This window comes from Euleptes europaea, chromosome 9 (assembly GCF_029931775.1).
Source record: "Euleptes europaea isolate rEulEur1 chromosome 9, rEulEur1.hap1, whole genome shotgun sequence".
NCBI classification, from domain to species: Eukaryota; Metazoa; Chordata; class Lepidosauria; order Squamata; family Sphaerodactylidae; genus Euleptes; species Euleptes europaea.
In genome coordinates, this window is record NC_079320.1 from 65,786,437 (window position 1) to 65,812,056 (window position 25,620).

Below are 25,620 nucleotides of genomic sequence, written 5' to 3' on the forward strand. Positions count from 1 at the left end.
ATTTTGGAGGACTTTCATTCATAGGGTCGCCATGAGTCGGAAGCGACTTGACGGCACTTCACACACACACACACACACACACACAAAAGAAATACACTGTACATTTTGGCTAGTTTGCCAAAGAAAGATCTGTGTTGAAGTTTTTGCGTCGACACATTAAATGCGCAATACTTTCTCGTTTCTCCGCTCAGGGTACAAAGTGTATTGCCTTGTCGTTTTTTTTAAAGCGAGGAGAGAGATTTTAAATCAAATGCAAACATCTCAGCACGTGGCCTCCCTTTTGACACGGAGATCGGATTTCTCCCCAAAGTCGGTTAAAAGCCGCTGAGCCACTTCCTTTGATCAGCCATTCTCCCACGACCCTCCAAACTGGCCGCTTAACTTGATGGCCGCATGACAGAACGGATTGATGCCACCCCGGCCTGTGATTCGCCCGCCACCGCCCAATCAGAGCCCCGCGTCCCGCAGCCAATGCCGCGCACTTCAGAATTCCGTTCCCTTCTTCCGCCTTGGCAATGGAGATGGGCCAATCAGGAATATTCAAATCCAGACAGCCAATCCGATTCTGAGTCTCACGTTGCCATGGTGGGCGGAGGCCGACTTTCCCGCGGAAGACGGCGGCTTGTGGGCTCTGTCGTTGGACGGGGACTCGACGCAGGGGAGGGGGGAGAGAGAACGGAGGAGGTGGGTGCGCGCGCGATTCTCGACTCCCTGACCGTTAGTGGTTTCCATAGCAACAAACTGGCAAATTGAGGGCCGGTAAGGTCATGCCAGCCGCATCAGTGTCCTCTTTCTAGTTAATTGTCGCGTTGTGGCTGCCATATTGCCGCCAAACTCAGACGACGGAAGAGGCTTGCATCAGCCTCATTGCTCCGTTCCTGCTCCCCACATTGGTGGGGAATCAGTGGTTCCCAACCTTTTTTTGACCAGGGACCACTAGGACTTTTTTTGTTCGTTGCAGGGACCCCAAGGTTCAAAATAAAATTCCAAGAATTTGAAAACAAACTTTAATCATAACTGTTAGTTCAACATTAAACTTAGAATAATATTTGAATATATATATATATATAGATAGAGAGAGAGAGAGAGAGAGAGAGAACGTTTAATTGAAAATATTAATTTATTATGGGTTTATAACTTTGTTTCAAGGACCTTGATTTAGTTGGTTCTTGTAAGTTATCCGGGCTGTGTGACCGTGGTCTTGGTATTTTCTTTCCTGACGTTTCGCCAGCAGCTGTGGCAGGCATCTTCAGAGGAGTAACACTGAAGGACAGCATCTCTCAGTGTCAAGTGCGTAGGGAGAGTAATATATAGTCAGAAGGGGGTTGGGTTGAGCTGAATAATTGTCCTGCAAAAAGTATTAAAGGTAATGTGCTAATCATTGTCCTGTAAGAATCAAGATAATGTGCTAATGAGGGTGTGGTATGTTAATCTGGAACCATTGTAGCCTGAAGTGATCTGTTAACATGTAATGCGAATTAGCTTTGGATTTCACATGTTAACAGATCACTTCAGGATACAATGGTTCCATATTAACATACCACACCCTCATTAGCACATTATCTTGATACTTTTTGCAGGACAATGATTCATCTCAAACCCTACCCCTTTCTAACTATATATTACTCTCCCTACACACTTGATACTGAGAGACACTGTCCTTCAGTGTTACTCCTCTGAAGATGCCTGCCACAGCTGCTGGCGAAACGTCAGGAAAGAAAATACCAAGACCACAGTCACACAGCCCAGATAACCCACAAGAACCAATGGACTCTGACTGTGAAAGCCTTCGACAATATCTTAATTTAGTTCTCACGGACCCCTGGGGGTCCATGGACCCCCAGTTGGGAACCAGTGGTAGAGGCTGGAGCCAATCCTGTTTTTGCAGGGAGGTGTGACACATGCTTTCACCACACCCCAGGACTTGAGAGAACCAGTAAAATCACTTATTACTTTCAATTTTTATTCCACCCTCCCCAGCCAAAGTCAGCTCAGGGCGGGTGTATTACCCATGGTTCAGTAAAGAAATGATTCCAATAGGCAAGTGTTGGGGGAAACAAAGTATGCAGTTTTATTAAACAAAAAATACACCCTTTTACCCAAGCTAAGTAACCTTTTATCCAGGCTGAGTCTGAAATAAGGATGAAAAGTTGTCTTCTGGGAGGCAAGCAAGCCGCTTCTTCTCTGGCAGCCGTCCTGGTGCTCCAGACACCCTCCTCCTGGCTGGCTCCTTATCTGAAGCCCTCCCCTTCTTTTAACAGAGAGTGAAAATGAACCTTTTCCCCCATCACCAGGTGCTCATCATTTACAGTGCTGTGTGAAAGTTTAACTCCCTAATGATCTGAGATTGCTCTCACATGGGGAAGGGCTGCTTTGACCACCATCTACCTCCTCGTAGTACAATGGTCTTCCGCAGTTTCCACTACAGCGGGTGATAGCCCTTCAGTGGTAAATGCAGATTCCACAGCACCTTTGAGTGACACTGCATATTGCACATTTCTTTCTTTTATTCTGTAGGTCACGGCATATGCTGTTTTTCTACCATTGTTCTTTACAGGGTATCTATTTGTACAGTTTGGATTTCATGCTATTTCTTATGTGCAAATGTTTTCAGTAGGAAATATGGCCCCCAGAATTAAAGGCTCTTTTGATTAAACGGGATGGGAGACATTACTCCTGACAGCATGTTTTTGTTTTGCCTATTGCTTTCATGGGCTCAGGACATTCCAGGGTTTAGTAGCCCAAGGAAGCAAAATTCAAACAAACAAACACTAGGTTTTGCATCATAGCCTGTGTTGTTGTGTATGTTTTTAACATTGTTATAGTTAATTATAAGTAGCAGCTACAAGTCCCAGGTCTATGTAGCAATATGGTGTAACATGTTCCTCTTTGTTTCAGAATTAGTTTTGATTGCAGAGTTGTGTGCTATTGATTGCTAGTTGATACTTTTCACAGAGAAATGTTTTTGCATTTGCACTTCTGTGATTGTGGCCACATCAGGAGTGACATTTGTAACAACTGTTTGAACATCTTCCTACGGATCTGTGGAAAGTTACTTGCTTCTTGTGAACACACTGAATAGAGTCACCCAGTCAGCTTCAGCTTGAGGTATTACTTTGTTGTTTGCAGCAGTTAGATGTGGGTACATGCATTTATTCCAGAAAATCTGCCTTTAAAACATCCCCTCTTTTTTAAAGCCACATTGTACATAATGTTTTTGAAACTATATAGTAGCTCTGGTTATGCCCGATAGTTTTCAAAAAGTCAGCCATCTCCTTTTGGTTCCAAGTAGCAGCCATGCATGTAGGGGAGGGGGAGGGTTGGCTGGCAACTGGCAGGAATCTGGAAGGCAAAGGTATGTTGTGACCCCGCTACATCACTTCTGAGAATATGCTCCTCTAGGAATCTCTGGACACTAGAATTTCCTGCAATTCCCAAAGAGGCATGACATCACTTCTGGGTTTCTCCCAGAAGTGACATAGCACAATCATGCCAATAACCATTTTTTACTTTAATCTTTTCCTACCAACTGTTGTAGTGGTAGCAGGCAATGCAATCATGGGGCGGGTGATCTCCCTCACCCAATAGATAACTGACAACTCGGAAGGAAGGGAGACTCACCTAACATCATTTCCAGCTATCCAACCAAAAGAGTTTCAGGGAAATGCTAGGGTATCAAGCAACACAATGACATCACTTCTGGTTACACATCTGGAAATGAAGTAACTGGATACTGCCTCCCACTGGTCGACTGAATGCTAGTGGGAAATGAGGGTACTTCTATGGGAGGTGTCCTGCTGGAAGCAGGTACATGGCAGCCCTAGTTACACTATAAAAGCAAGTTTGAGTAAAACTTGAGATTGTCCATCCATAGTGTCCAAGGCCAGGTCTCACAGGGTAGTTGATTCTAAAGGGCCACAACTCAAAACTTCATGACTCAAGCTCTAATAAATTTCACCCTTTGGAAGAAGCTTTGTGAAATCCAATCTTATATGGAGTCAGATCTTTGCTTGGATTTAAGTCCATCGAGTTTGATGAGCCTTACTCTCTTTACTAAATCTGTACTCAGTTCTGTCAGAGTGTTGCAGAAATTATAAATAAATAAAAGAAGCCAGTCTGTACAGTTACAGAATTAACAGACTGCAGAAATAGAATATTTACTCTAATTAATCTCTTTTGTTTTTTGTTTTAGTTTGCATATTTTGTAGTAAATTCATAGGTTTTAAGGAAGCCTTAAAAGTATGCTGGATTTGAAGAGGAAAAAATAGTGCATAGGTATGTGAAAATGTTACCATTTTATTTACATATGATATATTATTGCAGTATTTTGAAACTATAGATTGATACATTTTGATTATTATTTTAATTTATTCAGATATGCCTTACACATATTGGTGATGACTCTTCAGCGGATTGCTCAGACAGCAGCCAATTTATATCCTGAGAGGAAAGCAGTGTGCTTTGATGAGTGCAACAATAAGATTCCCGCTACATACACATACAAAACGGTTACCACCCTAGCCACAGAACTAACTGATTTTTTGAGGGAGAAGTGTGATCTCACTGGAAGTCTTGTGATAGGCCTCTACTGCTATCCAGGGATAAATCTGCCTTCTTGGATTATAGGGTATGGCTACGAGATGATATTTGTGACATTCCTCAGAGGCAAATCAAATATTCCTGCCATCTCGTTAAGCTCATGTCAAAATATATATTTTAAATAGTAGTCTGTTTGTATCCCTGTGTCTTACAACCTGTTCTGAGTGGTGGGTGGATGGTTTGATTTGTTTTTTGATAATTTGAAACAGTTTCCAAATGGATTGATTAATTCAAGATATTAGCGTGGCTTTTTGATGTGAAAACAGATCCCTATAAAATCAGGATTTGGTTTTTTTAAAAGTTATTCAAATTTTATTAATACGGTCAATCAGACCAGTAAAATTTTAAAGTTATTTAAGCTCCACTAGGTGGAGTATATACTCAATGATGAAATAAATCCAGTTTGTCCTTAGAGCCCTGGCCTTTTGTTACTTTCGATAATGGTGTTTTATTAATTTCATGGGCCAGGATCCTGCATGCCACTTCTCTGCTGCATATCATTTCCCTCCTCAGTCTGCAGGGGATGAAAAAACATGCTTGAGTAAACATGTTGCTTAGAATCCTGCGAGGGAGGGGAGGGGCTTTGTGGAATGGCTATTGGCAGGGAAGAGGTTAATCATGCTTCTCTCCCCTCCCCCCTTAATCACAGGGACAGCTTGTGATAAAACTCATGAAAATTTAGGCTTTTAAATGGTTGGCTCCTGAGAATAATGTTCTTTTGCTAAATGAAATACTTTATTTTGTTAGAATTCTCCAAGTGCCAGCTGCTTATTCTCCTATTGATCCAGATGCTCTGCCAACCCTGACTACTTATGTTATGAATAAATGCAACTTCAAATATGTCCTTGTAGAAAAAGACAAACTTGATGTAAGTGCAATGTTTGATTTTTATTTTATTTTTTACTTTGAGGAAAGGCCCCCTATATTCAGTAGGAGGTATTCCCAAGAAAGCATGTTTAGGATTGCTGCCTAATTTGCTTTAAATATTGATTTGTTTAGTTATTAAGCTCAAGTCTGTTTGGTGTTTTACAGTGCATAATATTTGCCCCATATACAAAATTTGTCAGCCTGTCTTACTTGCATTAGAGATGAAAAAAATGATTCATTTATTTTTATACATATTCTCCTTTTTTCACCCTAGCAGCGTACATTGTTCTAATAGAATGCATACATACAACATTATAACAAAGCTTTTCATTCTCTTTCAGAAATTCAAAGTCACTTTTGAACACTTGTTCTGCCACAATTTCCTTGAAATACAGAATGTTGGCTTACTTCTTTTCCAAAGAAACAGCAGTAATGTTGATGTAAATCTGTTGATTGATCATGAAAATGGTAAAAATGAAAGGCCTGCAGAGACAAGTTACTGGAAGGAAAATACTGTAGACCAGAATGAGACAAAGCAATCCAAAGAGCTGTTGGATGTCAGCGAGAAATACTCCTTAGCCTATGTTTTGCATACATCAGGAACAACAGGGATTCCCAAAATTGTCAGAGTGCCACATAGATGCATAGTACCAAATATTCTTCATCTCCGGTAAGTATCCTTTATAGATTACTGTTGCATAAAGGTAAACAGATAGAGGCTGGATTATTACTGTGTCTAAAATTGGCAACGCTGCATACAGAGATAATATGAAACACACACAGATGCACAGTCTAAACTCCCCCATTACTTTTCCGTTCACTCTAATTACTCCCCAGCATACCCTTTTTGGTGGTCAGAGGGGACCCCCATCATTTCTTTTTCACCAGTGCAAAAGTCAGTTGGATTCAACCCTATATTTTAACGTTTTGTCTCTCCCCTTGCTATCTGAGTTTCTGTCCTTATTTTGACAGAATTCTATTGCTGTCAATTGCACAAATGCTCTGCTTTCAAAAATGATAAACCATATGCTTTTGCATGGCTGAATTAAGCCATCAGTACATTTGGGTGCTTAAAAACTATTTTTTATGTACTGGCAGCTTGAATGAATGCTTTAGCGTTGTATTATTTTCTGCTATTCAGGTTGTTTTGTAACGTAGAGCATTAACTAATGCACTTCTTTTTAACTTGACCTGGTTTCATTGTGGTCATTTATAAACACTTTGAGCACATTCATGCCCAACACGAGTGTTTATAAGTTCTATTGATTGTTCTCCGTTAACACCAGTGGAACTGGTCCCTACATCAGTAGCTATTTTGGACCAAGATAAACATTGGCAGTGCCAGATCCACATCCGCATTTGCATCACTGATTTGAGAACAAAAATGGCAAACAGATGTGGAATGCAAAACCTTCTTCCTGCTTATAATTTGCTGCTCCACAGTTCCTCTATTAAAGCACTTTTCTATCAGCTGGGGCTCTGATACTGAACCCAGGTGAGGGGGGGAAAAAAACCTTGGAGAGAGTCAAGCCACAGTGGGGAGGGGGAGATTCAGCTTTGTTACCCATGTTCCCCTTTTGTTCTTTAAATTGGACTTCTAGCCTTGTGATTCTAGTACTTCTGGGTTTCAGCATATGAGCAGCTGCTGTACATGAAATCAAAATAGAAAATATCAGGGACTCACAAATTGCACCATATCACGAAATTGAATCAAGAAATTAATTACCCAAGCTTGACAGATGTCACCTAAGATCAAACAAAGGCAGTGTTTTTATCAGAACATGAGAACAAGAAGATGTAAAGGGAGAGATGAAAACCACAGAATGCTGGAAGGTGCCTGATGCTAGCAGCATACAAGGGAAAGAGCAAATAATCATCACTAAAATGAGCAGTAGGTTAAAATGGCCTGTGTTGTTCTGGTGGGGATGCGAACTAATTCACAGATGCCCTGTGATATTTGCACAAATTCAGACTCCAACATATATGTAATGATCAAGGTGCACATTATCTCTCTTTATCTTTAGAGATCTCTTTCAAATCACCCCAGATGATGTGATATTCATGGCTTCTCCCTTGACATTTGATCCATCCGTAGTTGAGCTCTTTGTTACTCTGGCAAGTGGGGCTTCTCTGCTTATTGTACCCCACCTGATTAAAATGGTGCCCCAGGAGTTATCTGAGGCTCTCTTTCAGCGCCACAGAGTATCTGTATTACAGGTAAGAGATGGGAGTAATGACGGAGTGTCCTGTCCACTTATTGTTTGCCATGAAAGCTGCTTCTGCATGGACTTGGACTGCAATGACTATCAAGCTGTGCATTGATTTCCCTCCCTGTGTTGCTTTTAGAGAGCCAGTGTGGTGTAGTGGTTAAGGTGTTGGACTAGGACAGTGGTCAGCAAACTCTTTAGTCAACAGAGCCAAATATCAACAGTACAACGATTGACATTTCTTTTGAGAGCCAGTTTAACCCCCCCCAGCTGCCCAACGAAGCAGTTTAACCCCCCCCCCCTGCCAGGCTTTCTGGGACTACCGGGAAGCCTGGGGGGGGGGCTTTAAACTGTTCCTCGCTGCCTGGAGACACGCCAGTGGGGGTGGGGGCACGTCGCACCTGCTCGCAGCTGGAGGGCGGCACGGAGGGCGGTGGCGCAGAAGAGCGCTGTGCCCTGCGGGGCACCAGGGATGTAGTGGGCCGCCTGGAGCGCCGTCGCCTGGTGCGGGGTGGGCCGGCGGGGGGCGCAGGCCTGGTGCAGCAGCACCTCCAGCCACAGGCGTGCTGCTTCCCGCAGCAGCACGTCCACCAGGCCAGCGCCAGCTGCCAGCGCACGTCGCGCACCAGCTCGCCCAGCCAGTGCCCCGCCGCCGGGCCTGGCCTGCACAGCACGAAGGCCAACGGGCACCAGGGCCAGCAGGAGCCCGGCCTCACGCGCGCCCTCACCGAAGAGGTCCTGCACGAAGCGCTCCAGCAGCATGCGCAGCGGCGGCTCCCCAGCCCGCCTCTCGGCCACCAGCAGCAGCCGCTGCCGGCCACCAGCACCTCCAGCTCCCGCAGCGCCGCCACCAGCTCCATGCGCACACTCCACCCCACGGCCGCTGCCGCTTTTTTGGCCAGGGGAGGTGCCAGGAAGTCCCGGGAAGCCTGGCGGGGGTGGGGTCTTTAAACCCCCCCCGCCCGGCTGCCCGACGAACAGCTGATGGGCGGGGGGGTTAAACTGCTCCACGCTGCCTGCGCGGAGCAGTTTAAACCCCCTGCCCATCAGCTGTTCGTCAGGCAGCCAGGCGGGGGGGGGGATTTGTGGCAGAGCCGCACTCAAGGGGCCCAAGAGCCACATGCGGCTCGTGAGCCGCGGTTTGCCGACCACTGGACTAGGATCTGGGAACCCCAGGTTCGACTCCCCACTCTGCCACAGAAACTTGCTGGGTGACCTTGGGCTAGTCACATACTTTCAGCCTCGACTCTGGCAGGTATTTGGGTGGGAGACCTCCAAGGAATACTAGGGGTGTGATGCGGAGTTAGGCACTGGCAAACCACCTCTGAACGTCTCTTGCCTTGAAAACACTACGGGATTGCCATAAGTCAGCTGTGACTTGACGGCAAAAAAATGCCACTTTTGGGTTTTATCTTGGTTATGGTACCCTTGATGACTGGCACCTTAATCTGAACGTTTCCCTCATTTGGTGTGAGATGATATAAAAGTTCTGTCTGTGGAACTAAACATGTGATAGCCAGTTCTCCCATGCAATTTGTTGCTTGATTCTGCAGTTACAAGTATTGAATATGCAGGAGGAAACCAGCCTTTAGGCCCCGTTCAGATGCTTAAAGGATCAAAGTTCAAAGACTGGTCTTGTGACAGAGGATTAGGCATGTACACCCCTTCTTCATTGGACACATAATGGATGGTCCACAAGAATGCCCATGTGTGCAGAAGACTTGCTTGCTAGTCCTTCACCCTTTTAAAAAAAGAGAGATGTTTGGCTCTCTGACCTTAAAGGTATACATAGTATATGCATTTGAATATTATTTTCTGCAATGTGTGTAGGCTACACCAACACTTCTGAGAAGATTTGGAGTTCAGCGAATCAAGTCAACTATTCTGTCTGCCAGTACTTCTCTGCGAGTCTTAGCACTTGGTGGAGAAGAATTTCCTGGCTTGAATGTGCTGAGAAGCTGGAAGGGAAAAGGAAATAAAACACAAGTGTTCAATATCTATGGCATTACAGAAGTCTCTTGCTGGGCCACATGCCACAAGATCCCTGAAGTGTCGCTTGGTTCTGATCACCGGTAGGAAATGTCACTTTTTTTATCTACTGCTTGTGCACTTTAACCTGATGAATAAATTATCAAAGTCTTCAGTCCTTCAGATAGAGCAACCATGGTATACTAGGGCGAGTGTTTGGTACGAGGAACAGTTGCAGAGCTCGGCCTCTATTTGAATTGTGACTAACACCGCTTGAAAGTTGCAGTCCTGTTGTGAACGGTGATAGTGCTGCATTTTTGTAAGTTTTGGTTTTTAAGTAACAATTCAGTTGAGATGAAGTATCTGCATACAGGTTTGAGTACTTTGTTTCTTGGTTGACTGATTGTTTGTCCCCCACCCCCTTCGCCTCTCTTTGTCCTCCTAATTTTTAGATTTGATTCCCTTGTACCATTGGGAACCCCGTTATCTGGAACAAGAGTTGAAGTTAAAGATTCCAGTGGTTCGGCCATTCTGGAAGGTGAAGGTCAAGTGTTTATAGGTGATTTTATAGTTTTAATTCTAGAACACTGTGCCGCTAGCTTACCAGGCAAATTCACGGAGGAGAGATCTGCCCATGAACATTAGTTGGGAAAGTTAAATGGAACCTCCATGTTTAGAGGCAGTCACAGAATGTAGTGTAAGCAACAGGGCAGAGTTGGAAAGAAAATTCTGAACTAGGTGGCCCTTCAGTTTGATCCAACAGAGCTAGGCTATGGGTTTACTACAGTTTCCAGCAATTCTTAGAGATGACTGGTGTCATTTCTGGGTTTTCCCCAGAAGTGACATCACACCATTGCCTGTTGCTTCGCCGGGAAAGGGTGGTGTATAATCAAATAAAATAGTAGTGTCCCCAGTGACCCCACTTCCCTTGACTCCCTCTGGTTGCCAGGCTGTGCCTGGAAATCCTAAGCAGAGCTTTTTAGAGATATTTTGGGACTAGATTCAGTAAGTGTTTAAAAACTGTGAATGGTGTGAATGGTTGCCCTGAACAGCAGCTTATCTAGTTCTGCATTTTTAAAAATACTTTTTTTCAGAAAGATCACTTATAATGTTGGGGTTTTCACTGAATCTCACACAATTCCCCCATCCCTCCTCCCACATGGTTTTTGCACATGCAGGTCCCATGACGCAGCATAGACTTTTTGGGTGTTCAGCGATGATCTTTCCTTTCTTTTTCACCAGCAGAAAAAAATAGTTCGATCCTACCCATGATCTTTTCTTTTTGGTTTTGTTGAGGGTCAAATACCTATATGCTTTGAAGTGAAAGTGAAATTGCTTATTTTTTGACCGCTATAATAAGAAGGCCTTTTTTTAAAAAAATGACATCAGACAAGTTTAAAGTTTGGAAGTTTTGGAAGATGTCTTTTGTGAACATTCATGCCTGTGATAAGGATTGTTATTTGTGAAAGTTATATAGATACTGATTTACTTCTAGGGTCAGAGCTGCCTCTGTATAGGGCTGTATATTGATTATTTATAGTTCAGGTATAGTTCTGCATATATTCAAGTAGCAGCACATCCTGCTTATTTTCAGTGGAATCCTGTGCATGTTTATTCAGAAGTAAGTTCCATTTTCTTCAATTAATCTTAGTGTTCATAAGATTGCAGCCTTAGAGTCCTCTCATAGTAGCCCTGGTCTCTAATCCTTGTTTGTTGGCCCTCCGAGGTAACTGGTTGGCCAATGTGTGAAACAGGATGCTAGACTAAAAGGACCACTGGGTTGATCCAGCAGGGTGCAGGTGAAAATATTATTAATACTGAGACCATAAAAATGCTAAGCAATATCAGGAAAATTAATCCAACATTCAATAGTACACTGAAAATTAGAGTGAGTAGCAGATAGTATATTATTGGTGTCATTTTGAATAATAGAATAATAAAATCATAAGAGTTGGAAGGGGCCATGCAGGCCATCTAGTCCAACCCCCTACTTAATGCAGGATCAGCCTAGAACATACCTGACAAATGTTTGTCCAGCCTCTGCTTAAAGATGGTGAGTGAGGGGGAGCTCACCATCTCCCTAGGTAGCTGATTCCACTGTTGAACAACTCTTACTGCAATTTCCCCCCCTAATATCCAGCTGGTACCATTCTGCCCACAATTTAAACCCATTTTTGTGATTCCTATCCTCTGCAGCCAACAGGAACAACTCCCTGCTCTCCTCCTTTAAGTATCTGAAGGGCTGTCAAAGAGAGCAATCCCCCCTCAACCTCCTCTTCTTCAGACTAAACATTCCCAAGTCCCTCAGCCTTTCCTCGTATGGCTTGGTCTCCAGACCCCTGATCCTCCTTGTCACTCTCTGCACCCACTACATTCTGTCCACATCCTTTAGCTAGAGCTGTGGATAAACAGGCCTATCCTGAGATTTGATGTGCCAGCCATAAAGCAGTTTTTAGGATGAGGGATGCTTGCACAGTGTCAGAAACCATAGCATTGCATCAAATTCTTGAGTACGCTGTGCCACTGTTGTAACCAGATACACTAGACACTGTTTCAATGGCATGTTTGGGCTTTGTTGTTGTTTGTTTGTTTGTTTTTGTCATGCCCCATTAAGGATGTGTTGCTATTTGATGTGCAGCCATCTTTCTTGCTCCTGCTGGTAGCCTTCTAGTCTGCGTTATGTGAGGTCATGGAGGCGCTGACCTGCCACTTGATCTCGTTTTGTGCAGGAGGTGAAGAACGTGTCTGTTTCCTTGATGATGAAGTAACATTGCCTAGGGGCACAATGAGAGCAACTGGAGATTTTGTGAGAGTTAAGGATTCTGAAATGTTTTACTTGGGGCGGAAGGACAATCAGATTAAGCGACATGGCAAGAGACTAAATGTTGAGCACATTCGGCAGGTAAGATAATAAATAACAATGTTATCCAGAGAGTTCTGAAGTAGCTTGAGAGTTGGTTTTGGATCATGAAGTGTTTGGAGAATTGATACTGCTCAGTTTCATTTGTGAAGTTTCCTTTCATAGGATCACCAAGATTTTTACAGGGGAAATGGTTACTCAGTTGAATGCAGCAGATTAGTGCACACCAGACCACACCCCCTCATGTTCATTCTGCTCTCTTCCAAGAAAGGGGCAGAGGAATGATGAGAGGAAAAAGGGTGATACAAAGTGGGTTAAAAAAGGCTCGGGTAGATAAACTAGGGAAAGGTATCTGGGGATAGAAGAAGCCCATGGGAATCAATTAGGGAGAAAAGAATTGGAAAGGGAGTTTAACTGTTGGCCGTATATGGCCATCTTCTGTCACATCTTGTGTTTTCAGGAGTTATAATGATCTTGCTATTAACGGAAATAATTACATGAGAAGAGTTGGATCATCAATGGACAGCCAGTGTGTTGTTGTATCAGGGTCAGACCGGGGAGACCCAGGTTCAAATCTTCACTCTGCCATCGAGCTCGCCCGGTGATCTTTGGCCAGTCTCTTTCAGCCTAGCCTACCTTGCAGGGTTGTTATGATGATAAGCAGGAGGTGGGGAGAATGACAGATGCTACCCTGAGGTTAGGATGGCCAGATATATATTTTTTTAAAGTACCAGACACACGACACTTGGCTCCACCCCCTCTCAGCACAAACAGTGTGCTTTGCAATGTTTGGGCTTGGTAAGGTTACCAGTTGATCTGGACAGTCCAGTTCTTTCACTGACTGTCTGGGAAAGAAAAAAAATACCGGACACTGAAATGCCCGGTATTTTTTTCTGGGTTTTTCTTCCGAACAGTCAATGGTAATACTGGACTGTTCAGGTTAGTACTGGACACCTGGCAACCTGGTCGTTGGCGGTAAGGCAGGATCTAAAACATTAAGGTAGATACTTGCCCAATGCAGACCTGGTGCTCATGTTGTCAAACCCCAGTTGAGAGATGAAGAGATTGGTCACTCTGTTCCTCTGCCCCCTTTCCCTTTGAATACAGATTTGCACACACACACACCCCACACACACACAGCTTCCAGGGGTTAAGGTTTATGTTTGCTCTATCCCTAACCGTTGTTAACACTAGGCGGGGTGATCCTCCTCATCAGGGTTTCTTAGTGTTTGAGAATGTTTGTGTTTGCACTTTGCTGTTGTCAGATAGTTGCTTGTGGAGATCATTCCCTCTTAGTAAAGTGGAAAAACCAGGGAGGGATTAGGACTGGTGGGGAGGGGTCCCCGCAGAAAACTGATACCTCAGAGGTATGCTGGAAAATCCTATTTTGTTTTTTTTAAACCAGCCCTATCCCAGTTTAAAAAAAAAAAAAACACCATTGAGGGCAAGAGCTGTCCATGCATGCAAATGTTGGCTGCAGAGTACAGTATCCAGGCGTGAGCCCTTAGCCAGCCAGGCTGAAGGGAAGCAAGTGGCCCAAGGAGAGAGGGCAAGGAGGGAACGTGTTGGCCTTGGCAGGTATGTGCCTTTAGGTCACCATCTGAGCCTAATTTTCCTCTCTGGGCTTGTTTAGGCTGTAAGGGGGTCTGACCGTTTAGAAAGAGGAAATTGGCCTTGGTAGATGTTTGCATCAGAGGCCTGTTCCTCCTCCCCTTCCCCCAAAAACCTCTGTAATGACTTCAAGGCTAGCCTGATCTCATCAGATCTTGGAAGCTAAGCAGAGTCGGCCCTGGTAAGTATTTGGATGGGAGACCACAAAAAAATTCCAGGGTCATTATTCAGAAGAAGGCAATTACAAACCGCCTCTGTAAGTCTCTTGCCTTAAAAACCCTACGGGTCCCTATAAGTCAGCACGCAATGACTTCCAAGAGCCAAAACCGAGAGAGAGAGACATTAAGAGAGAGAGAAATCTTAAACCCTCTCCCCCTTTGGCTTGAGGCCATTGCAAGAACCTGGATTCCACATTCATCCTTGAACCAGAATGTTTCCAAAGTAACTTCAGCTCTAAAGTGAAGGGAGCTCATGCAATCCACCGTTCTACTTTGAAAGCCATGACAGGAGCTGGACTGCAGCTGCTAGGCTCAAGCTGGAAGACAGCTGGCTGTTGGTGGGGAGCTGTTTGTCTCTCTGGCCTCAGCTCTGCTGGAACACTTGGATGTTCCTTTGCCATCAGAAATGTCTTCAGTAAAACTTATGGTTTCCACAGACCAATTATAGTGTATCAGGCTTATATAATCCTAAAGACTCATTTTTCAGTACAATCATTCATTTTTCACGGCTATAAAACGTTTGATTATAAAAGTAGGAAAGAGTTGCGGAAATACAGATGTGGACTCCCCCACCCCCCCACTTCCCCTTATATGTTGCTTGGGACTTCCTGTAATTCTTATCAGAGTAAATGAGAGTCATGGCTTTATTTTGCAGCTTGCAGAAGACAACTGTCAAGTGGAAGCCTGTGCAGTGATATGGTACCAACAAGAAAAATTAATTCTGTTTGTTGTGCCCAAAGGCAGTTTTGAAGGAGGAGATCTTTTCAGAAAACTCCAGGAATATCTCCCCAGCTACGCAGTCCCAGATGAGCTTTTGTTGATTGAGACTTTGCCTTTTACATCGCATGGTAAATTGGAATACTTTTAAAAATGATGCCTAGTGCCTGTTTGGTGGCTGCCTCTGGGCTGGCTACCAAATCCCCACAAATCCTGTCCTGTTACCCTTAATTAAAATAATCCCCACACAGAAAGTGAGCATGTAACTGACAATATGTTGACCGTAGCTGGATAAAAATGGCCACAACTTTAATGGTTACAGCAACAAGGCATTGGCATGGCTTAGGGGCATGATCCGTGGCATCGACCAGGCCACTTGCAGGCTGATGTGTCTTAACTCCCAGCCCATCTGCTGGGACCAAAACGAGATGGCATTAACTGGGACCCACATGGAATGAAGCCAACTGTGTGAATCCCCTGCCATTTGGTGGGAGGCCATTTTGCCAGCCCCCATGATGGGCATGTGCCTGACAGCCCCCGAGCTGGGCTTGTCCCCATTAGGCCTCCCCCAAAATCCCTTATTGAAATCCTCAACATGGGGAAAAGGGCACGCAGGCCAGCTTTTCCCCCAAACACAATCCGCCCCACATGCCATACTGCCAACATTGTGATGAATTAAAACAACAATAAAACCTTTGCAAGTAGAGGATGGTGGGTGGGACAACTTGAAGCTGACTGGAGAGCAGAGCCAGGTGAGGCTTCTTTTATGCTAGGGAGACAGACCTTTGTGAAAACACCCGGTCCATCTGCCCCACAGGCCCGCCCCTTGCATCACAGGCCCTGATTGGCCTGTTTAAAACAAGTGGCCGGGCAGCCAAAGGCACGTTCCTGGGAGCAGTAGCATTGCAGGCCCCTGCTCCACTCCGCTGCCATTTTTGGGCAATCCCGCCCAAGCCTGCAAACCTCTGGGGAGCTCTTGGCCTCTCCTGCATGCCCCCCCCCCCGTCACCCCACCTTGCCTGCACTGGCCTGCTGCACCCCCCAGCCCAGCAAACGGGGGCTCTTTGGGTGAGTCAGAGCCTGTGCTGTGTGCACAGTTACTCTGTGCTCTGATGCAGGCCTTGCTGTTAAGCTACTGGTATAAGCTATTGCTGTGATCTGTCTTATCTCATTCTATTCCAATATGCCAGCAGAAGGCACTAGCGAAGGCGGGAGTTCCAAATTTGAGGTGCCCAGAGCAACTAGAGATTTTTACCCTTCGGTTCTCTGAAATTAAGGCTTAGATCCCATCCAAATTTACTGCAGGCATCCCTTATGTGTTCAGATCTGGTTGACAAGATTCATCCCTGAGTAATTACATTTTAATGAATTTTAATATACAATTACATATAGATACTTTTGGCCTAGCTTCTGGTTTCATTGAAGCCAGTAAAATTATAGCAAAATAGGTTCACGTGTCTAAAAATAAGGAAATCTGACTTCAGGCTTCGAACCATAGCAAATAAACTGAAGTGCTAAATTATTAGATCCCATGTAAACTTAGTTTACTTTTTATTTTTGTATTAAAGGCAAAATTGATGTGTCTGAGCTGAACAAGGTCTACAGCAGCCATCTGAATTCCAGGAGGTGTGAAAGGAAGCTGAATCAGAGAGAAGAATTGTGGGAAAGACTGCAATGGTTCTGGAAGGTGTTTTAATGTTCATCTGCATCGTATTAGTTGGGTTCTCATAGGTACTTTGAATCAGGGAGAAGAATGCAGGCTCAATATTCTTGCCTCATATAAATTTTGTCCTGTACTCTTCCATTCATTTGACATTTCAGCGAAGTTTTTTGCAGCAGTGGTATGGAAACAATTATGTTTTTCCAAAAGGTAAAAATTAAAATGGAAGAAGTAATTGCAGACAGGGTGAATTATGCCAAGGCTTTTGGAATATTGCTTCATGTGCAATATTTGCCTTTCTAGCAGTCATTTGGGAATGGATTTTTAATTAACTCTATTCAGCATTTCCTAATATGATTTAGGTACTCATTTTTATGAAACAGAAATGGCAAAGAAATGGATCAGACTTTCCCCACCATATTCTTTTTTTAAATTTATTTTATAAAGGGAGGGATACAAAAGGAAAAAAAGGGGAAAATAGGGGTATCCACAGTGCAATTGGAAGGACAAGAATATAGAAAGAAGTCAAACAGATTGCATTGCCATGCTATTCAGCGCCGTAGTACTATCAACTAGTTACCCAAGTAGTAAAAGAAATATTTAAACATTGCTAATCATATAATATGGTCAAAAATGATTGGCTTATCACATCTATTTGCCTTTCTAAGTAATTTGGGAATGGGTTTTTAATTAACTCTATTCAGCATCTCCTAATATGTTTAGGTACTCATTTTTATGAAACAGAAATGACAAAGAAATGGATCAGATTTTCCCCACCATATTCTTGTGTAATTAGTTGTGTCCCTGTTTGGCTCAGGGGTCTGACTATACTGTAAGGTTCAGAATTAGAATCCAACACAGCAGACCCTGCCCACTCTTGTTGCTAACATTCCCCGTCCAATGCCCAAGATGTATTCATGCTCTTTGGCTGCAGAAGGGTATGCCCGGCAGGGCAGGATGTAAGAGAAATTGAGAAGAGAGCAGGAAGGAAATTTGCACTTTATTTGTTGCGCAAGAGAATGGGACAATAGCGGTTTCCGTCTGGCTTGTGCAGCTGAGTGAGAAAATATGAATACACTGCTATGCCTTAGAAGTGCCCCCCCCCTTCTTTAAAAAAATGGACTTAATCACAGAAGCCAAGTCAGCTTCTGAGTGGGCTATCTGCAGTCTGTTTATCTGGGAGTCTGGTTTCCTGTTGCTGTGTAGATTAGTACCCTGCTGCAGGCTTGGAGGTGCAGTTGAACACATGAACACATGAAACTGCCTCTACTGAATCAGACCCTTGGTCCATCAAAGTCAGTATTGTCTACTCAGACCGGCAGCAGCTCTCCAGGATCTCAGGCAGGGGTCTTTCACATTGCCTACCTGCCTAGTCCCTTTAACTGGAGATGCTGGTGATTGAACCTGGGACCTTCTGCATGCCAAGCAGATGCTCTACCACTGAGCCACTGTCCCTCCCAGTTGTGGCAGGATTAATGTTCTTTATTTCATTTTTATCCCGCCCTTCCTCCTAAAAGCCTAAGGTGGCGTATATGGTTCCCCTCTCCCCCGTTTTATTCACACAACACTCCGTGAGTTAGATTTGGCAGAGAGATAATGACTTGCCCAGGGTCATCCAGGAAGCTTAATAGTTGAGCAGCTCAGAAAGTTCTGCAGTGCTCACACTGGCTCTGTGAAGTGGGCATGTTACATACCTTTGTTTCTGCTCCTCTTCTCTAGCGTCTTCTGAATCTTCCAGATGATTCCAGCAGCATTTCAGAAGATTCATTGTTTTTGAACAGTGGTGGAGATTCTTTAAAGTCATTACGCCTCCATGATGAAATTGAAAATCTGGTTGGCAGGACCGTTCCTGGCCTCTTGGAAGTTATTCTCAGTCACTCCATTGCTGAAGTCTACAAACATGTCCTAAAAACTGCTTTTCCAAATGAAGATCAAAAGTTAAGTCACGACAGTTCTGTGAAAAGACAACGAAGAGACAGTAGTGGAGAGGAGCCACGTAGAAAGTGTGTGGAGCCAAAAGCTGGAGGGTCCCTAAAAAGTGATGCGCACAATGTTGGATTTGTTGCAGTGAGCCGTGGAAATCGATTATGGTCTACTGAGGAACACCTGAAGAACCAGTGTAATGCAGGAATTCAGCTAAGAGAACTGATGCCCACTTCACCTATTGTAAGTGAAGAAGGAAGGGATGAAGTTTCAAAGCATAATGAAACAATTGCCAGCAATGCAAATAGAACAGAAGTTAATTCTGTGCAACAAACTCACCTAAAAGAGAACCTTGGAAGAACTGCTGGAAAGTTGACATTAGACGTAAGGTGGAAGGCAGACTTGGGCAAGTGTGTAGATGCATCTCCTCTGGTTGTAATACCAACCATTGACCAGATATCTGCCTCTGTATACACTGGATCTCATTCTCATGTGATTCAAGCAGTTGACCTGTATTCTGGAAAAGTGAAGTGGGAGAGATGTCTTGCAGATCGTGTAGAGTCCTCTGCCTGTGTGTCTATGTGTGGAAACTTCATAATTGTTGGTACGAATTTTAAAAAAAATTCTTTGATGTTCTGAACAAAATTTATTGAGCCGCTAGGTGCTTTTCGTGGGCAGTCCTTAGCTCTAGTATATATACTCCTTTTCTGTCTAAAATGACATGTCTGGGGGAGGGACTGTGGCTCAGTGGTAGAGCATCTGCTTGGCATGCAGAAAGTCCCAGGTTCAATCCCCGGTATCTCCAGTGCAAGGGACTAGGCAAGTAGGTGATGTGAAATACCTCAGCCTGAGACCCTGGAGAGCCACTGCCGGTCTGAGTAGACAATACTGACTTTGATGGACCAATGGTCCGATTCAGTATAAGGCAGCTTCATGTGTTCATGTGTAAATAAACCTGTACCATGGGGTAGTAGATTTCTTACACGTGAATGCAGCATGCACATCAGTGGAGACAAGTGTGTAATTACTGGTTTTGATTACCTGGACCCAGAATATACAAACTTCAGCGTCTCATGATCGTGAGCTTCTGTGATTTGGATTGTATTATCGGAGCCAGAGGAGAGCCCCTTTGCGTCTTCCCCTCCTCACACTGTGCCTGCCTTTGCTGGCCAGCATCCTGGGGATGACATCTTGATATCTCAGTTGCTGCCAAAACAGCATCCAAGATGCTAGGGAAGGAGGTGGAAAGACTCTTGTCTATCTGTTCACCTGCTGGTTGGCTCCCAGCCTTCTGCAGTGGCAACTGTAGCCACAGCAAAGTAGCTAGAAGAAGAAGAGTTGGTTTTTCTATGCCGACTTTCTCTGCCACTTAAGGAAGAATCAAACCAGCTTACAATCACCTTCCCCTCCCCACCACAGATACCCAGTGAGGTAGGTGGGGCTCAGAGAGCTGTGACTAGCCCAAGATCACCCAGCTGGCTTCGTGTGTAGGAGTGGGGAAACCAATCCAGTTCACCAGATTAGCCTCCACCGCTCATGTGGAAGAGTGGAGAATCAAATCCATTTCTCCAGATCAGAGTCCATCGCTCCAAACCACCACTCTTAACCATGCTGTCATGGAGGAATGGGAGTGGGTAGGAAGCCATTTGAAGGGGGGGATCTGTGTTTGGGGGCTCATGGAAAAGGTCTAGAAATTGTGAGTAATTGGCGAATAGTCTGAAAAACAAGTGTTTTTGTTTTGTTTCCCCCTGAGCATTCCCTAGTGTAAATTACTGGGCCCTTTGAGCCCATGGGATTTTGCCTGTCTGTAATTCACACTGCCAGATTATGAATGGAGTTCAGTTACTTGAATACGTTTTGAGAGTCTTAAGAATTAAAATGTTTTTGCTTTGCTGGCAGTTTAGTAGTTACGATGCATGCCCAAATATTTCTGTTCTCTGCCTCTTAATTTGCGCAGGGTGTTATAATGGGTTAGTATATATACTCAGAAGCAGTAATGGGGAAATACACTGGACATTTGCGGCGAAAGATGCTGTGAAAAGTTCTGCAGCAATGGATCCTTCCACTGGGCTGGTCTTCATTGGATCTCACGACCAACATGTATATGCTCTAGACATTTATGTGAGTAGCTGTAAAGAGTAAAAGAACTAATAAAAATGCCTCCTTGAATGAATACCTGTTTTACTTCAAAGTAACCCCATTCATTTAATTAGAACTCATTTCCAAGTAAGGGTGCCTAGAATTACAGCCTTTATTGTTGATAATCAAAACTGACTGTATAACAAATGGAGAACTATAGGGCACTAGCTGTTATATACATTTTAATATTTAGGTTAAGGTAAAAGGTAAAGGTCCCCTGTGCAAGCACCGGGTCATTCCTGACCCATGGGGTGATGTCACATCCTGACGTTTCCTAGGCAGACTTTGTTTACGGGGTGGTTTGCCAGTGCCTTCCCCAATCATCTTCCCTTTACCCCCAGCAAGCTGGGTACTCATTTTACCGACCTCGGAAGGATGGAAGGCTGAGTTAGCCTTGATCCGGCTACCTGAAACCAACTTCCGTTTGGTTCGAACTCAGGTCGTGAGCAGAGCTTGGACTGTAGTACTGCAGCTTACCGCTCTTCTCCATGGGGCTCCTTAATATTTAGGTAAATTAGACATTGATATGTGATCAGATTATTTGATACTTAGAATCCTGTTTTCCCATTAGTATATGCATCGTTGCTAACACCAAGCAAAACTTTCTTACTGCTGTTTTTCCACTGAGTTTAGCCCATCTCTCCATGTGCACTTTTCTCCTCTAAATGTATATAACACAACAGTTTACAGAGCAGAATTATGAATTCCTTTCTAAATATGATTTTTTTAAAGTACTGGAGTGAGTATCTTGAGTCAGAAGAATTATCCACTGTATGGCTGTACTGGTTTGCAAAGCTCTGAAAATATCATCCTGCCCTTTAAGCCTTCACAAAACGACGTAACCTTGTATTTACTTTTTGGTGTGTTGACAGAAGGAAGAATGTGTCTGGAAGTTACACAGTGAAGCCGGAGCTGTATTTTCCTCTCCTTACCTAAATCTCTTGCCACACCACCTATATATAGCTACACTCGGAGGGATGCTGCTAGCTGTAAACCCCGTACGTAACTTTCTTGTTGCATATGGTCCAGTAATGTGTACTGAACAAGATTGTCAAAGGAGTTAAGAGCCTTTTAAGAAGGAGCAGGATGGGTTACCAAACTACGTTAGAGGACAGCATTGTGTGTCTGATTAGGTGAGAGAAGTGGCCACGAAGATCCCACCTGACTGTTTCATTACGAGCCTTTCAGAACGTTTGGCTGGTCAGCAGACATGGAGTCCCCCGCCCCCAAATCCATCAACAGAACACACCAAGGGATCGAAAACCTAAGAATTCATTCCATCAGATTAGTTTGTAACTTTTTCAGCTGTTTTGTAGCTGTAGAGTTTGTATAGGGGCATGGCAAGATCTGGGTTTTTCCACCGGGATCTCTCTTTGCAATACAGGACAAACATCCTTGAATGCTTTGTGCGACCTGTGACTTTGCATTGTGCGCTCGAGCCCGTGCCAGGCAGCCCTTGCAGGACAGGATGTATAAGGATCAAACTGCAAAGCTGAACTGAGCGACGTCGTTGACTTATAGTGTGTTTGCCTGGAGCGTAGCGGCATGCTCAATTTTACCTCCTAGCCCTAGGGATGGCAGTACTTTGAGAAAGACGTTTTTCAGAAACTCACACTTTCTGTGTGGTGCTTCTGTTTGTAGTGTACCTTTCCAGGGTCCCACATGCAAGAAGCAGCAAAGCTGTGAGCTATATGCTGATGGATCTACAGAATCTACTTCCATATTCCTAGGAACTGTGAATGTAGGCAAAATTGTTAAAGTGCCTTCAGTCCAGGAACAGCTCCTCCCCCAGAAAGCCCGCTGCTTTCCTACTTTTTAAAGGGAAATCTTAAAACAGATAGTTCCAGATCTTTGCTTAGGTGCTAAGTTAGCCCTATAGTGAGAGTCATGGAGGGCCCTAAACAGTATGCTTGGTACACATTCACAGGTTATGGGGAGTCCGATCTGGAAAAGTGTTTGTGGAAAACCTGTCTTTTCATCACCACATTGCAACAAGGACTCTGTGTGCGTTGGATGCGTAGATGGAAATTTTTACTGCTTTAGCCACTTCGGACAAAAGGTAAAAAAATAACCCCTTATTAATGACCTACAAATATACTCAGCAGCTCTCCTGTTTTCTTACCTAGTGTATGAAACATTATGGAATGGACAGTGCTGAATTTGCTACATGAGGCCTTGCATATATTTTATAAAATGAATTGGAAGGAGAGATCAAGATTACTCATGCTTTGCTTCATCATTTTGCTCCTAATGTTAAATATATGTACGTTTTGGCAGCACTAACTGAAATTTAAATGATGTATTTAACTTCTTAATATTGTTTTATAGGTTTGGCAGTTTTCCACTAATGGACCAATTTTTTCATCACCATGCATTTCCAGTTTTACTAGAGAAGTATTCTTTGGCTCCCATGACCACTTTATTTACTGCTGCAATATGGAAGGTACTTTAATGTGGAAGTTTGAAACCACATCAACTGTCTACGCAACACCATTCGTTTTCCACAGTCGTGACTTGGAAGATAAAACACTTCTGGCAGTCATATCTACAGATGGCAGAATATGGATCTTGAACGCTAAAACTGGTGTGGTCGAAGGTTCAGGGAAACTTCCAGGAGAAGTGTTTTCTTCTCCTGTCATATGGGGAACTAAGCTTGTTGTTGGCTGTAGAAATAACTATGTTTATTGCTTGGATTTATGTATATCGAAAAACAATGAGACCGTCTAAAATTTGCAGTGGACAATTTCCTTTTCAGACTCCCCCCCCCCCCCCCATGTTTGAGCTCGGTTATTCAAACTGTGCACCTTTTTGAACCTTTCATGTGTAGAAAAATAAATACAAACAACAGCACAAAGGCAAGGGTGTGTTAGTAGCTGAAACTAACAATATGATCTACATATCTGCTGAGCCTGGATGCTTAGAATTAAGTTGATGGTTATCTGCCCAATCTGTTTGTGGAGATTGTGCAGATAACCATGAATCCTTTAGAAAGCATATTAGTCATGGTTATCGCTAGCTAATATGTACTAGCTAATTAAAAGCATGCTGAATATGCACTGTTAGTTGCCAAACCGTATTCACTAACACACTTTCAAAGCTGGAATGTAATTCTTCTCAAGGCCAATGGTAGTATATAATATTTGACGACTTGTTAAAAATAATATTAGGCTGTGAATGTACTCATCCATAATCATTTGGTTGCCTTTCCTTTTATCCCTTAGAAGCTCCTTGATCAATTGATCCTGAGCAGCATATATCTAGTGTTGGAGGGATATAAGGACTGAAACAAATCTTGCCACTGACAATGTATCCTTGGGGTCCCTGTCGCTTAGTAAAAAAGGCATTATGTCAGTCACAGAGGCATTGCATTTGTATATTAAAAGGGGGGAAATATAGTGCGAACGAAGTTCCTCGTAAAAGCGGCATTCCGAAAGGGCATGGGCTAATGTGTCAATAGAGCCAATCATTTGGTTGCAGCAAAAATTGTTTGGGGCATGTTACTGAAAGATGGCATCAATTTCCAAAAGCAGAGTAGTTAACGAAGGTCTCGGATATTGTAGGAATAGATGAGCTGACTGATACACAGCCCATTCCTGAGCCTTTGGTGGGCGGAGATGGTGTGGCTGAAGCACCGCCACAGCACCTCCAAGGCCGTTCCCCAGCCGGCGAAAGGCTTTAAAAAGCCTTTTAAAGATGTTTTTATTTTTTTAGATGGGGCATTATGCCCTGTTGAAAACAGCGAGGCTGTGCCAGCAAAAAGCTGGCACAGTAACACTGTTCTCGCCATCAAAATACTGGGGCAAAAGGGGTCATGAAGCTGCCTACTGGCAGCTTCCCCTCCCCCATGCGGGGCTTTGCACCAGTGGGATGCCAGCGGAAGACCCAGGTGGTGCCCTTGGATGGCGCTGCTGTGGCAGAGCCGGGAGAATGGCATCCAGGTCCCCCCGCCGGCATCCGTACCATGTGGATGGTGTAAGTGGCATGGGTGCCAGCACAGGAGGTATGAATGCCATTTCTCGTCCTGGAGGCTCAGGAATGGGCTAACAATTTCCCACAGAATCAATCTGATCACTTAAGTACATTCTGGTGGAGAATTCTTGCAATTATGAAAAGTTGTACGAATGATAAATTAAAATGGAAATATTTAAGATGTTTTGAGAATTCCAAATATTAGAAGTTCCTGGCTCCCTATGTGACTTGCTGTGTTTCGTTTCCCCCAAATCACCTGTTTTTCTACGGTCATATTTATGGCATGTTGAAGAATTGTGCACATTGCACCCGAGAACTTTTAAAGGTAACATCCATCTCCTAAGGCATATGTCAGTATATCTTACTGATCAGGATCTCTACCTGCGCATATTACATTTGTGGGCTGAGTTCACAGGTGGATGTCATAAAACATTCAACTGATTTTTTTTTCGCCAGATGAAAGAAGATATTGTTCAGCATTACAGAAATAATGTTGTACTATAATTGTTCACATACTGCCAATCAGTGAGGATGAAGTTGAGAGTCTGAAATTAAATATCCATATCATCACTGTGAGCTTTTTACAAAAGTGAATGAATGAACGAATAAATAAAAATGGACTTTCATAGCTACATAAACACTTGCAAGGTTTTTTTTAATTGAAATAGAACAAATTTTCAGTGATGGACCATTTACATTGAAATTTGACAATCAAAAACTGAAAATAGAAATTGCACTAACATATACCTTAGTCATAGGTAATTTTACTCAGGCTTTATTGTTGGTAAAAACACATAATTAAGTTCCTGTAGCAATTCAGGCCCTCTTTATAAGATAAACCTGATATATATTTTTTAACAAAAAGACAATGAATACATATAT

At 43.6% G+C, this 25,620-nt stretch overlaps 1 protein-coding gene across 1 annotated transcript; it reads left to right on the top strand.

The window, feature by feature from the left end:
• Window positions 1-4,397: 4,397 nt before the first annotated feature.
• Window positions 4,398-23,496, top strand: AASDH (aminoadipate-semialdehyde dehydrogenase). The gene is made up of 14 exons (XM_056855451.1): window positions 4,398-4,627; window positions 5,347-5,467; window positions 5,808-6,136; window positions 7,491-7,683; window positions 9,504-9,745; window positions 10,094-10,200; window positions 12,371-12,543; window positions 14,986-15,178; window positions 16,616-16,734; window positions 18,427-19,234; window positions 20,588-20,751; window positions 21,642-21,767; window positions 22,697-22,828; window positions 23,098-23,496. The coding sequence occupies exons 1-14, from the start codon at window positions 4,398-4,400 to the stop codon at window positions 23,494-23,496; spliced, it is 3,336 nt and encodes a 1,111-aa protein (XP_056711429.1).
• Window positions 23,497-25,620: the final 2,124 nt, after the last annotated feature.

What these genes read in the sequence shown, in the direction of transcription:
- AASDH (XM_056855451.1), top strand. Translation starts at nt 4,398, where the DNA reads ATGACTCTTCAGCGGATTGCTCAGACAGCAGCCAATTTATATCCTGAG. An exon ending in CCAAATATTCTTCATCTCCG is followed by an intron (nt 6,137 to 7,490) that starts GTAAGTATCCTT and finishes CTTTATCTTTAG; the next exon opens with AGATCTCTTTCAAATCACCC. An exon ending in TATATGCTCTAGACATTTAT is followed by an intron (nt 20,752 to 21,641) that starts GTGAGTAGCTGT and finishes GTGTGTTGACAG; the next exon opens with AAGGAAGAATGTGTCTGGAA.